General features: G+C 35.5%; 1 protein-coding gene across 16 annotated transcripts in view; it reads left to right on the top strand.

Annotated features, from left to right (window-relative positions):
• mycbp2 (MYC binding protein 2) overlaps nucleotides 1-14,049 on the top strand; it is a 221,518-nt gene that overhangs the window by 137,723 nt on the left and 69,746 nt on the right. For 13 of the 16 annotated variants that reach the window (XM_073027845.1, XM_073027703.1, XM_073027729.1 and 10 more), the window contains 10 exons: nucleotides 103-190; nucleotides 364-413; nucleotides 1,466-1,638; nucleotides 1,742-1,886; nucleotides 3,840-4,046; nucleotides 4,431-4,486; nucleotides 4,583-4,698; nucleotides 5,576-5,673; nucleotides 6,209-6,325; nucleotides 7,506-7,646. In XM_073027845.1, the coding sequence (XP_072883946.1) occupies nucleotides 103-190; nucleotides 364-413; nucleotides 1,466-1,638; nucleotides 1,742-1,886; nucleotides 3,840-4,046; nucleotides 4,431-4,486; nucleotides 4,583-4,698; nucleotides 5,576-5,673; nucleotides 6,209-6,325; nucleotides 7,506-7,646 (1,191 nt within the window). The remainder of the gene's footprint in view (nucleotides 1-102; nucleotides 191-363; nucleotides 414-1,465; nucleotides 1,639-1,741; nucleotides 1,887-3,839; nucleotides 4,047-4,430; nucleotides 4,487-4,582; nucleotides 4,699-5,575; nucleotides 5,674-6,208; nucleotides 6,326-7,505; nucleotides 7,647-14,049) is intronic. The other 3 variants (XM_073027829.1, XM_073027835.1, XM_073027809.1) reach the window with 2 other exon arrangements.

Consider the following 14,049-nt stretch of genomic DNA (forward strand, 5'->3'; position numbering starts at 1 on the left):
TTTTTTATATAATGTATAAGACCCTGCCAGAAGCATCTATGTGTTTCTTTAATGTTATAGTTGTCTAAACCAACATGGTACAGAAATTTAATTGTTTTGCAGGGAATTTTGCAACTAGAAAAGGAATTGGCATATCTTGGAAGCATGTGTGCAGCATCTTTAATGAGAAAAGATCTCGCACTTCCTATTGGTATGAATATTTACTTTTTGATGGTCACATATTTATCTTAAATAAAAATTTGCCCAAAAGTTTATTGGATTTATGATGTATTGTTAACTATAATATGGAGTTATATTTATTAATGAAAAATACTTTGTGAAAGTATGATTGTACTGCTTTTAACCCAACTCTGATTTGGACAGGTAATGAAGTAGAGGAAGATCTTGAAATTCTTGAAGAATCAGCTTTGCAGGTGAGCTGTCAATTGCTATACAGTGGATTCTGGTTAATTGAGGCAGCCATTGATTTGAGACAGCTCTTAAGTAACAAAAACTCAATCAAGAAAATGGCTGGGATTTCCTTTATTTGGGGTACTAACTGTGACAGGAAACTGATGAGCAGTTTTTAACTAGCATCATTCGTGTGCATTTGCACGGCTCTTAGACGTTAAGCTGTGCATCAGTTGCATATGTTTGTGTTCAGAAAGTAGTGATTTTTGTCACTGATAATTGGTGAGAAATAAGTGGCAAGACAATTCTGAACTGTTTTGCTTACTACAGTTTCAAGCATTCAGGTTTGGAGATGTCAAAAATGGCAAGGAGTTAAAAATGAAATGATTTCACTACATCAAGTTAGGATTTACAAAGGTATCAGCAGTCATCTTGTATGTTACAATGAAAACAAAGATTTGGAAGATCCAATTGTTTAAATCATTGTATGCAGGCAGTCCGTTATCTGCACTAGGTGCCTGTGCTGATTTTGTTCATTTACAGTCACTCAAAAGGTTGTAGTAGATGAATTCCTTCAGTGATAACCATGAGGAACTAATATAGTTTTATAATACTGTAGAGGTATTGGTAGTGTTCTATTTTATTATGTTTTTCATTTAAGTATATAATTAGTTACTCAGTTTAAATGGTTTTTAGTCTTATACCTTTTAACTATTTCCATGAAACCTCATCTAATTAGGGCACCCATTTAATTGAACCAAAATGTATTGGTCCTGATGTGTCCCAATCCACTATATAAATAGTTGATACTTCCCGAATACTGGGGCATAGGCAGTCTTTCAAGTTGTCCCCAGGTGTGGTCCATCTTCTTGGCATATCCATCCTCTACCAGGGATGTGGTCTTCGGAGCTTCTGTTGGCTTTTCAGTATCACTAGGTTTTTACCTGATGGGATTGCTAACCCCATGCCCAACTCTCCTCCTTTTGCAGCCGGGCCTGGGACCATCTACAACAGAGTTAAATAGTTGATAGTTTTCATTACTTTATTGTGCTGTCACACTTTTCCTTTTTACTAGGTCTGTAAAAACCATGCTGGCTTATTAGGAAAGGGCCTTGCATTGTCTCGTTCACCAACAATCTTGGAGGCACTTGATGGTAATCTTCCCCTCCATGTGCAAAGCAATGAACACTCTTTTTTGGAGGACTTCATTGCCTGTATACCTGGCTCTAGTGGTGGACGCCTTGCAAGGTAATACTTAGTATTATGTGCATTCATAAATTACTTAAATCTGAGGTCTTATAATTACTGCCTTTGAAACTTGTGTAATTTTTTCTGTTCTTCATATTCTCAGGTGGCTTCAACCAGATTCTTATGCAGATCCACAGAAAACTTCCTTGGTACTGAATAAAGATTACATCAAGTGTGGCTGGCCTGCTACCATCACAGTTCAGACTAAAGACCAATACGGAGATGTTGTTTATGCTCCAAATCTCAAGGTATAAAGTGGTTAATAAATGTGTGACTATAGAACAAATTGAGCATCAGATTTTGTGAATGAATGGAAACTGCCTTGTTGGTGGAAATAATTTCAAAAAAGGAGAATTTTAGATAATGCTTGGCATCACTGATGGAGAAAATCCTGTTAATAGGATACATTTTTTTGCATAGTGCAAAGAAAGCAGTGCCAGGCCTATGTGTGGTTAAAATGTTGGAGATTTGTTTGATAATCTTAAAATTTTGAGTTTTTAAAATTAATTTGTCTAAATGCATCTCGATTATTTTCTAAATTGCAATGAGTTTTCCACTTTTGTGCAGCTGTAGATATCTTCCTGAACAACTGTGTTGCCAATCTAAGCAAGAAATTTGTCCAAATTAGTTTCCCTGTGTGCAGTTATAACTTGAAACTCAGTGAAAGGTGTTGTAACGTTAACAGTTCATCCTTGTATTTAATTTAAACACAGATTTTTTTTTTAGGTATAGAACATAAAACGGTACTGCATAGGAGCAGGCCCTTTAGCCTGACATGAATTTAAACTACTTACAGTTGTCTGCACATGGTCTATATCTCTTCATTCCCTGTTTGTATATATGGCTCATGAATTCAAAGTACATTTATTATCAAAATATGCATGCATTATACAACCTTGTCTCCCTTATAGGCAGCCACAAAACAAAGAACTCCAAAGGAAACCATTTTTAAAAAAAGATGACTGTCAAACTCCCAATGTGTAGAGGGAAAAAATTGTGCAAGCAAATAACATTCAGAACTGAAGTCCATGAGAGTCCATCCACAGACACGAAGCCATAGCCTCAGTTCAGTGCACAGCCAAGTAATATGTTGCTGATGGTGGCTTCCACCTCCTTCTCTGGCAGTGTGTCCCATGCACCTACACTCTACCACTTCGTCTATTAAAAAAAATAATACTTGCTTTGCAAATCTCCTTTAAGCTTTGCCCTTCTCACCTTTAGAAATAATTTATCTATCCCAGCTATGCCTTTCATAAGTTTATATATTTCATTTGGCCTCCGGTGCTCCAGAAGAGTACAATTTAAGCTTGTCCAATCTCTCCCTTTAGCTAGTATTCCAATCCAGACAATATCATGGTGAAGCTCTTCTAATGCCTCCCCATCATTCCTGTAATGTAGTAACTAGAAATGCATGCAGTGCTTCAGTTGCTCTGACCCTTTTTGTTAAGCATTACACAATTTAGCATATAGAATTATCTTGCTTTTAGAAATTATCCATTTATTTTAATTGTCTGAGTTTCATTGGGCCTTCAGGTTATTCTTCTGCCCAGTATACTTGAGGCAGAATTAAGTGAATCTATACCACATGGCTCATCTTAAAACCACATTGGAATAAGAAAGGGAAGGGAAGGGAGAGTTTGAGGTATAAGCCTGATCGATTTGGTTAGTCTGAATTTGTGTTTTTTTTTTTCCATTCTATTGATTGCAACTGAATAAAGAATTAGTTTATTAAAAAGTACTTTTCTAGGTTGCTAAACAATTGTTAATTTCCCTTTCTACTTTGAAGGAGTGAATGAAGTCTATTTCATAATGCAACATGAAACTATTAAAGCATTAAATGCGTTAGAGCCAAATAAAATACAATTATCTTGCCCAAATTCTAAAGTTTCCACATGGCTGCTTCAACACTTTTTATTTAAATAAAATAGTATTCAAGCTTTATGTCAGGAGAAAAGGAGGGAAGTTCTATTTTGCTTGTATATTTAATTTTATTTCTTGAACATGCCCTGTTAAAGTAAAATGTACTCAACATGTACTCTAAGATGTCTAAAGGCATAACTAGTTAATGTTTTTTAGAATGGATCATATGAAATTCTGTTAAGGTTTGCCATTGCACAGCAAAGGACTAATTACTGTATTAATCTTGCATTGCTATCCACCAAACAATGATATTTATTAAAATGCTTAATTTTGTTTGACAGGTTGAGGTGAAGGCTGTTCCTCTCTCTCAAAAGAAATCTGTGCAGCAGGAGAGTAGTAAAAAATTGCACCGAATTCCCGGTAGCCCACCTGTGATTGCATCTAATACTGATATGACATTTGGTGGATTGCCATTTCCCAAGCTGGAAGCATCCTATGAACCAATGATAGTAAAAGAAGCTCGATATACAGCAATCACTATGATGAAGGTAATTATGTGTCTTAGTTTTCATCACAGGCATTCTCATCACCAATATCAGAATCAGGTTTATTATCATATGTTGTGAAATATGTTGTTTTGTGCAGCAGTATAGTGCAAAACTTTAAAAATTACTATAAGTTACAATAATAAATAATGTGAAACAGGAATAGTGAAGTAGCGTTCATGGACTGCCCTTATTTTATTCCTTCAGGTATAATTCTCCTGTCATAGGTTTAAACAGGAGAGCAAGTCTTGGAGATGTTGCATGTTTCTGCTAGTTTACTTAACTAGGTGGTTTAACTTTATAAAAAAGTAGAACTCCAGTAGTCAGTTTTCAACATTTTGTTATTTATACTTTGTGTTGTATTTCTTTCATCTATTGCTTTTGCAGGCATATGAAAATTATTCATTTGAAGAACTTCGGTTTGCATCGCCCACACCTAAAAGGTAAAAGAAAATGATAAATCTCAAAGTGTCATGGAGAAGTGTCAGAGCAAAGCTTGCCTTTGACTTTTTTTTAAACTTTGCTTTCACCTTTGTTAGGCCAAGTGAAAATATGTTAATTCGAGCTAATAATGATGGTACATACAGTGCAAACTGGACGCCTGGAGCTGTGGGCCTTTACACCATCCATGTCACAATAGATGGGATTGAAACGGGTAAGCTTATTAAACTGCACTTCACTTCAGGAGTTTAGTTATGTAATGACATTTGAAGAACTTTGAATTATAATAATCTGCTATTAGATACTGTAATTCTTTGCATTGTTTGCTCTTTTGCACCCTTTGGAAACTTGACAGCACCACCATCCAGTTAAATATTGAGTTATATTTTGTGAAGAAACTGACAGTTTGACTTCAATACTGACAATGTTTGACTCTTTGTTTCTGTACTTTAACTAGTTTTTTGAAGTTATATTGGGACAAGTGTTCCTTCTAATTATAATTTTGAATGTTTATAAATGCTAAATGTGACATTTTGATAGTCAGCTAAGCTGGGGATGTGGCTTAGCCAAGTATCAGTCTTTGATGTATTTTTGTGAGCGAGACTTGTTTAGGTCTCTTCACATGACGGGACTTACAAGCAGAAGGCATGATTAGGGCTTTACTGCTTAATTAGAGTCAGTGCTGTAAAGTAAATTGTTTTCAGGATACCTGCACAAGGTAAGCGTGATCCTTTTCCATAGGTCACTGAGCACAGGAATATCTCTACCATTTGAAACACCCAAAATTGCAAACCAGGAAACAATTTTCATCAGTGATGTAAATAATTTCTATTTTGCTGAATAACATAAAACAATTTTCACTGTGATCTATTGGTACTGTTCTTTAAGTTATTTGGATTAATCATTAGTCATCACCATAGTGCTATCTCTTTTGTATTGAATCAGTTGTTATTGAACCATTTAAAATTTCATAATGTCAAACTAACAGTTATCTATATGGAAAAAGTTAGATTTTAAGAATTAGTTGTTCCTAAAATTTTCTTTCCTGACCTGCTGTACTTTTCGGTGATTTTCTTTTTCTGCATTGATAGATGCTGGTCTAGAAGTAGAAGTAAAAGACCCACCAAAGGGTATGATACCTCCAGGCTCTCAAATGGTCAAACCAAAGGTAGAACAGCAACCAAGCAAGGTACAAACCAAATAACTGATTTACTGCAGTAGAATGGCTGTTACTTTAATGTACTTGTACAGATATTGGAGGCATCGTGTTGATGTTCAGTGTTCATAAAATTAGTCTATTTGCATTGAAAATTTGTTTTCAGATCATGATTCCTGTATTGGAACAGTTTGTATTCAGTTCTTTCTGTTAGCTATTGTGTTGTCTTACAGATTTGTTACAGCATTTGTAGTTCATTTCCTGCATTTTGAAAAAAAAACATTCTTTTTGACAACAGCCCTTGATGTTCAACCATTTACAGATTGACTCCAGGAATGCCAGTTCATCTTTCTGTATTTCTACTACAAAACAAAATTGTGTTTGGAGCAATTTTCAACCATAGCTAACAAGTGGCCAAATTCGTATAACTTTCACTTAATGCAAACAAATCTTTCTGTCAGTGTCAGCTTTTTAATCTACAGCTGTCTTAGTTTATCTGTTTAATCTGTTGCTTTTAACCTGACAGCTTTTTATCTTCTTTGTCTTACTGTTTCATTGCTTCTCTCAGGTCCGCAAATTTGTGACAAAGGACAGTGCAGGGCTTCGTATACGTAGCCATCCTTCTCTTCAGAGTGAGCAGATAGGCATAGTGAAGGTCAATGGAACCATCACTTTCAATGATGAGGTAAAAAAAACATTATTTAAGAGGAGGATCAGTAGATTAGGCATTTTAAAATAAAACCTACATAAAATGTTGAAAAAGTTTTCTTGTAATACTTCAGTAGCAGTAGTGGAATGAAGTGCACAATTTGTCATCAGCTTCAGTAAATTTTGCAGCAATAATTAGATTGTATATGCAGTTTGATTTTTGTTTTGCTTTGACACACATGCAAGTAACTTTGAGGCTACAGTCTGGACATGCTATATGTGGGCATCTTTGAGAATTTGTTCTAGGCTTTCCATGTGTTGCTTAGGACATACTAAATTAGGAAATAAATCCTGAATCATAATCGTATCTCCATGAATAGCAAGGAACATTACCAATAATCTTGTGTATTCATGCAATCAAAAAAAAAATTGTTACAGCTAATTGAGTTCTGATAAGTTGGTATGGTTGTGAAACAATATGCTAATTGTTTGATGTCTAGGTTCTACTTGCCAACAGATGGCCTTTGTACATAATGCAAAGACTGAATCTTTGTATTCCCATTTTAGCCCTGAGACATAGTAAGTGTGAATTGTCTTTTACTTTGAAATTTTCCTACATTTTAGGCACATTCTTAAACTGAGGAAGTAATTAGTTCTCTAGTCCAAAGAAACATGAATGTCTCTTTTTTTAAAGATGAAGCTGACATTGCAACTAAATTTGGGCAAATTTTAACTAACGTGGAGTTGGAGTATAATAGAAGGAGGCACCTAATCATTATTGAAAGCTAATACAGTTATTAAATCAGATAAATAATTAACGCAACTGTGTGGCATATTTATTTTTGTAACAGCAATGTACACCGGATGGCTGCAACTTGAATATGTAATAAGTAATTAAGGTACATTATTTTCAAGGATGAATTTGTCCTATCTTACCAACTTCTGTGCACCATGTTATTTCTTTTTTTTAAAAATCATTTATTTAGACCGGTTTTAAGCAGAAGCGGCTTACAGCTTCCCTAGCATGTCACGTTCAGTAAAATATTAGGTCTCTAGTTTTGTGCTGGTTAGTTTGCCATCCATTTTATCAGTTCACTCAAGGCTAAAATCTAATCTCTGATACCCACCTTATCTCTAGTCTGGAGCCTCATAGTCCTTTCTAGCTCTGGGGCAGTTACAGGAGGGCACGGCTCGTTTTTGTTGCTTGTTTCCCATAGATCCACAATGATGATGGGGTATGGCTGAGACTGAATGATGAGACTTTAAAGAAGTATGTTCCCAACATGAATGGTTACACTGAAGCCTGGTGCCTCTCTTTTAACCAACACCTGGGCAAGAGCCTTCTGGTCCCTGTTGATGTAAGTAAAGGTGCCAATGGTGAAATGCCTGTTTTGGCAGTTTAACCCCTTTGCTGTCTGTGAGCACTGTTACGCACGATTACCTAAAATGCATTAATAAAACAATTGCTTCCACCTTTTAATACTAACTTTTACAATTGATGTGGCAAATTTAATTGTCAAGGAATGAAATCACTCATTTGGAAGGCTATGCTTTAATAAAGCACATAGTTCAGTGTGATCGGAAGGGACAAAATGTTTTTAATCAAGGATTTGCTTTCATTTGAATATATTATTAACTTCATATTTAGAAACTAATGCTACACCAAGCTAATAAAACGTTTAACCTAAAGCACTCAGTACAGCTACTGGATTTTGAGATGAGAGAAGAGAGTTTTTTTATTTCATTATTGAAAACCTCTTTGAGTTCAGACATTTAGCAGTGATTGAGAGAAATATGTTAAATAGGTCTCTTCACATGAAAAAAGACAATATTTTGTCAGTAACTATAATTCTGCCTACCTCTGAACTAAGCAGAATTTATTTTAAGAAACGTTTGATTATCCAAACCAGTCACCTCTTAATTGAAACAGCACTTTCTATAACTCGGGTCGTTTATACTGTCCCATTTTGCAGTTATGCAAGATAGTGACAAGCCGTAGGAAAGTTTTTTTTTGTTTGACATAAACAGAGTAAGACGAAGAGATTATGGGCTTGATGGATTGTATGGATGGCATGTCCAATTGCAGATATCTAATGTGAGGAGTAATTTGGGGAGTGATTTACAAGTATGCACTCACTGGCCACTTGATTAAATACAGGAGTGGTGCCCTGGTGTGGTCTCCTGCTGATGTAGCTGATCCACTTCAAGATTTGGCGTGGACATTCAGAGATGCTTTCTCCATACCACTGTTCTAATGCATGATTATTTGAGTTACTCGTGCCTTGCTGTCAGCTTGAACTAGTCCACCCATTCTCCTCTGACCTCTCTCATTAGCAAGGCATTTTTTCCCCACAGATCTGCTGCTCACTGCATGTTTTTTGTTTGTTTTACACACCATTCTCTGAAACGCTAGAGACTGTTGTGCATGAAAATTCCTGAACTTCAGCTATTCAGACCATTCCATTTGGCATAAACAATCAAAGTCACTTAGATCACATTTCTTCCCATTGTGATGTTGAGTCTGAATAACAACTGAACTTTTTGACTAAGTCTGGATGCTTTTATGCTTTGAGTTGTTGTCACATGATTGGCTGATTACATATTTGCATTAACAAGCAGGTGTACCTAATAAAGTGGCCACTAAGTGTATAAACACAAATAATTGTTTGAGGCTCTTTCATTTATATTAATTTTTTTCAGCTTCAGAATGAGTGTTATTTTGGGAGGAAAGCAGGAAAATGAATGTTTAGGAAAAAATCCTGTCAGAATATCTGTTGGTTTGGTGTGAATTTAAGATGAAGCACTTCTTCCTTTCTTCAGGGCAAAAGTATTAATTGGCCATGTGCTGCAGCTCTGCTGCTAGCTGCACTACTGCCTTTGTGTATTAGGGATAAGAGTATAAGATAAATGGAATTTTAAATCAATTCCACTTCATTATGAATTTTACATAAAGAATGGTAGTTCTTGAGTCCAGGTTCTGAGAAATAAAAATGTAGGTTAAAAATTCATTTCATGAAGATTTATTGAACTAATAAAGATAAGTGCAAAATGTTTGATTGCATATTAACAGCAGTTTTGCATCTAACATGGTAGTTTTTTAAAATCATTTTTGGCTTTAGCTTTTAACCTGTGCTGATATTGAAGGTAAATGGAAAAATTTGCAAAAGAGTGGAATCAAATGTTTTTCACTTCTATTCTCTTGTGGTGTAATTAATTAAAGTAAAATTAAATTACATTCACCAAACATTTACAACAACCATTTTGATATTTATTATATTATCATGATTAAAATCTAAAATATCTGGTTCAAATTAGCTAAAACAGCAATAGATAATTTTGTATATTCTATAGGTTTCTGTACATGAAAGATACTTTTGCAATTTTATTTCCAAATGACGTGGAACTAATTTACATTTTAACATCCATGAAATTTATCTATAAAGCATGCAAGCTCAGCTAGCTTCCGATGAACACATTGCATTAGCACTAAGGAATATCTAAATTTATACATGTTCACTGATGGCAGCATATGGGTTAATGGACTGGAGCAACATAGTGGTGTTATGCAAGTGAAACCTATACACATGCACTGTTAATTCTTATCTTGAGTAAGCCACTCCTCTTGGATTTATTACCTGCAATCCAGTTGCAGATATTTAATGCGTATGCCATAGGATTTATTGTTGATGCATGTTTCTGTGTTGCAAGTTTAGAGGTGAATTGTGTTGCATACAGTGCAAAATTTACAAGTTGAGTTTAAGAAAAAGTCAAAAGAGAGGTACTAGTTTAGTACATTCAGTGTTGTATAATGGAATATTGCTTTATTGATTCAGTTGAAAGTTTATTTATGTTTTGAGCTATTTATTTTTTAACAATCATGCACATCAGAAACCAGCTTTTTTAAAATAACATTTATTTTTGAGCTTTTTAATTTCACATTTTGCTTTATCCATTGTTATATTCAAATATGTATTGAATTTAATGAGTGCAACCCTCCTGGAACAGTGACAGTGAAATCATTATGTTTCAATAGATGTTTTAACCAGTTCTTTCTTTTAAATAATACTCAGATCTTTGCTGCTCGTCATGCATCGTGCACCAGTTGTGATATTTATGTTGAAAATCATGCAGATCTACACTAAGTTCACATTTAAATTTTACTGTACATCAAATCTTATGCAATTTTCTTTTCTTTAGTTGTTTTGACATGGCTGATTTCTCAATATAAGTGAGGTTGCTGTGTTGAAATTGTTGGCCTGCAAAGTACTTCAGTTTATCATGTATTGTTCTTCTCTGTGCCTCGTGGGCACATTGAGTGGCAACCTTGCCGTTTCACTAGGATTTATCTGTTTTTGCGAGGCCACGTTACTAGCTTGACGTTCAACCCAGCACAGATGGAAAGCATGCAAGGAGCCAGCCAGATTTGAATTTGGGACCTTTCACCTCAAAGGCTGGTGTGGATGCCTCTGCATCACCAGCTGCACAGAGTTGTGTTTGAAACATCTAAGATCTAACAGATTGCTCCTAGAGGAAAGGGGAAAAAATTCGGAGTTATTTTTTAATCTCTCAAAAACTCTTGTTTTCTTCTCCGTTGAGCCATTGATATTGACTCATCTCATTAACTTCTCATCATTCAACTTCTCTATTTACTAAGTAGCATCAAAACTCTGTCCCTTGTTACTTCATTCGTAATGCAATCGCGCTCTTAAAACTGAAGCACAGTACCCAAATCGTATTCAAGTGTAATATTTCTGGGCTTCTCCTACATTGTTGCCTTTTAATCTTACTGTTGTTTTAAATGAAACAGTTACTGTTAGTGGTGTGTTGTAAAATGAACTTCTGCATCAATCTCAAACTAGTATATGACTTTGAGCTAAAATGTTAAAATGAATTGATCTGCCATATAATTTATGATAGTATAAAAGTAAGAGCAAAATTATATCTCTTTATGTCAATGCTCCATCACTGTTTTCTTCTGTTTAGGACTTTTGTGTACTTCATTATTTCTCTTGCCTTCTAGTCTTTAACTCACTTTGTAAAATGTCTGTTCTATGTATATTCTTCTGTCTGGTTGTCCCTAATTAAGTACTCCACTCCTAATTAATGTACTTTAAAACCAAGAAGCTTATTCACCATATTGGAGACAAATTTTGTTTCAAAATATATTGGCTTGATATAGGTGGGAAAAGCAAGGTTGGGTGACTAGGAACTGTTTGCTAATATGCAACTCTCTAGAACAGGAATGAGGAGGAATTTCTCGCTGTTGTCTGTACAGAGTTTGTGCATTCTTCCTGTGACCATGTGGGTTTCCTTCACTTACACCAGTTTGAGCAATGCAGACTAGTTGGGCTGAAAAGGCCTGTTACTGTGTTGTATCTCTAAATAAATAAATTTAACTGGGGGTTGTGAATCTGTGAAATTCATTGCCAAGGACAGCTGTGGAGGCCAAGTCATTGAGTATATTTAAAGCAAAGGTTGAAAGGTCAGAGGTTATGGGTAGAAGGCAGGAAATGGGGGTTGAGAGAAAATAGATCCAACCATGGAATGATGGAGCACATTTGATGGGGCGAATGGCCTAATTCTGCTCCTTTGCTTGTGGTCTTAAGAAGCTAAGTCATAGTCATTTTGCATGGAAGTGGGCCCTTGGATCCATCTAGTCCATGCTAACTAGGATTTCCATTTAAGCTTCTGTTAGCCTGCATTTGGCCCGTAAGTGGGATAGAAGACTTCCTCATATGAAATAGTGGACTCAGAAAGGAGAGCTGAAGTTACAAATAGGAACAAATAATCTGGGATTTCTGACCTTCCAGGGCTGTGCTGTTAGAAAATATAATAGAATTGAGTACTGAGGTAACAGGTGAGAAAGATAAAGATGTGGTTGACCCGGAATGGAATGAGGCCTGAAAGTCGTTAGATGTGATGGAGCGATGGCATTCCCGGTGGTCAAATGCTGAGCACTGCAGTAGAACAAGGAAATGTCCAAAGGGAAAGTGCCTTAAGTCATAGATCAGGTTAAGGCAGTTTTTCTTTAAAGCAATGGGAAAAGAAAATTCAAGAAGTTAAATTATAGCATTAAATATAAGAGATTGGAATTAACTATTTTGGAAATCTGAGCACAGAGCATTTTAGAGAAGTGAGTCATTTTGATGTTAAAATAAGTTGCTCTAGCGTTTCAGTTAAAACCTTGCCTGATCAGTGCTTCAGAATCACTTGACTGCCTGAATCCTGGTATCCCTTTATTTCACTTTGTGTCTAAAAACTTAAGTGCTCTTTCTCTTAAATATATAAAGAGCAGATTTTCCACAGGACTTTGGCATGGTGATATCCAAAGATTTGCAGTTCTCCACAAAGAGAAAATTGTGATTGCCTTAATCTGAGGTACTAGAGTTGCTGGAAATCCAAACCTGGGGAAACAAAGCATCTATTCTTTTAAATTACAGCAAAGTTTTTTTTAATATTACATCTCATTCTTTTGCACTCTAATATGTATGAATGCTTTAATCAGACTGTCCTCTGGTCAGTCCCCTCAACCCAGAAATCAGTCTATTGAATCTATATGAACTGTCTTCAAAAAAGGCACACCATTCTCATAAACGTTGCAGAACTACAATCTGACTTTGACTTTTTCCTACTTGAATTCCTTTCACAAATATCAGTGAAGAATTTAGAGACTTTTTAAAACAGACTTTTGAGTGTTGAATCAGTAACATATCCAGTGCAAAAGACTTTTGTAGATTTGAACTGGCAAGTATTTATTGTTTATGCAGTAAACTGGTAGCTAAATTAAATTCCTATGGAACTGTAAATATTTTAATCTTTTTGTTTGCCATGTTTTATCCTATCTTTTTGACTTTTTGTTTAATCTTATTTGGAATAGGAAATGGAACGAAAGATTATTTGTTTCACATTAGGGTCTCATCACAATTGCTTAATTTCTTTCACTTTTAAATCACTTGGAAGTATCAAAGGCAAATGCTTTCGTAACACACAAAATGCTGGAGAACTTCAGCAAATTGGGCAGCATCTGTAGAGGGGAATAAACATTTGGCACTTTGGGCTGAGATCTTTCATCAGGACTGAAATGGAAGGAGCACAAGCAAGAATAAGAATGGGAGGGAAGGGAAATGAGTACAAGCTGACAGGTGGGAGGAAAAGTGACTGGGTGAGGGGTAGGGGATGTAGAAAGAAGCTGGGAGGGGTTAGATGGAAAAGACCAAGGGTTGAGGAAAGAATCTGATAAGGGAGGACCTTAGACCATTGAAAAAAAGGAAAGGAGGGGAACCAGAGGCGATGAACAGGTGAGGAGAAGAGAAGGGATGAGAGGGTAATAAGAATGGGGAATAGAGAAAGAGATGGGGAGATTATAGGAAGTTGGAAAAATGAATCTTTATGCCATCAACTTGGAAGCTACACAGGTGGGATATGAAGTGTTCCTACTCCAACCTGAGTTTGGCCTCACTGTGGCAATCACTGTGTTGTCTTTAATGCTAGTACTTGAATAAGGTACTTGGATATCATATTGTGGATTTCTAACACTGTTTCATATCAGGTAAGTTTAAATAAAAATAAGCATATTTGGCTCTTCAGAGAACATTTTTGTCTTTAATTTTAAAAAGCAAAAGTATTTAGTTTTTTGGGATTAATCATGCTAAAGATCAGTTTGTTTATTGACTTTCTTGACATTTGGTTCATACTAATTAACTTGGCTCTCTTTCTAGGTTAAATAATTACCGTAGTTCTTTTTCCATTGAGCACAAACAC

Source organism: Hemitrygon akajei, chromosome 2 (genome assembly GCF_048418815.1).
Source record: "Hemitrygon akajei chromosome 2, sHemAka1.3, whole genome shotgun sequence".
NCBI classification, from domain to species: domain Eukaryota; kingdom Metazoa; phylum Chordata; class Chondrichthyes; order Myliobatiformes; family Dasyatidae; genus Hemitrygon; species Hemitrygon akajei.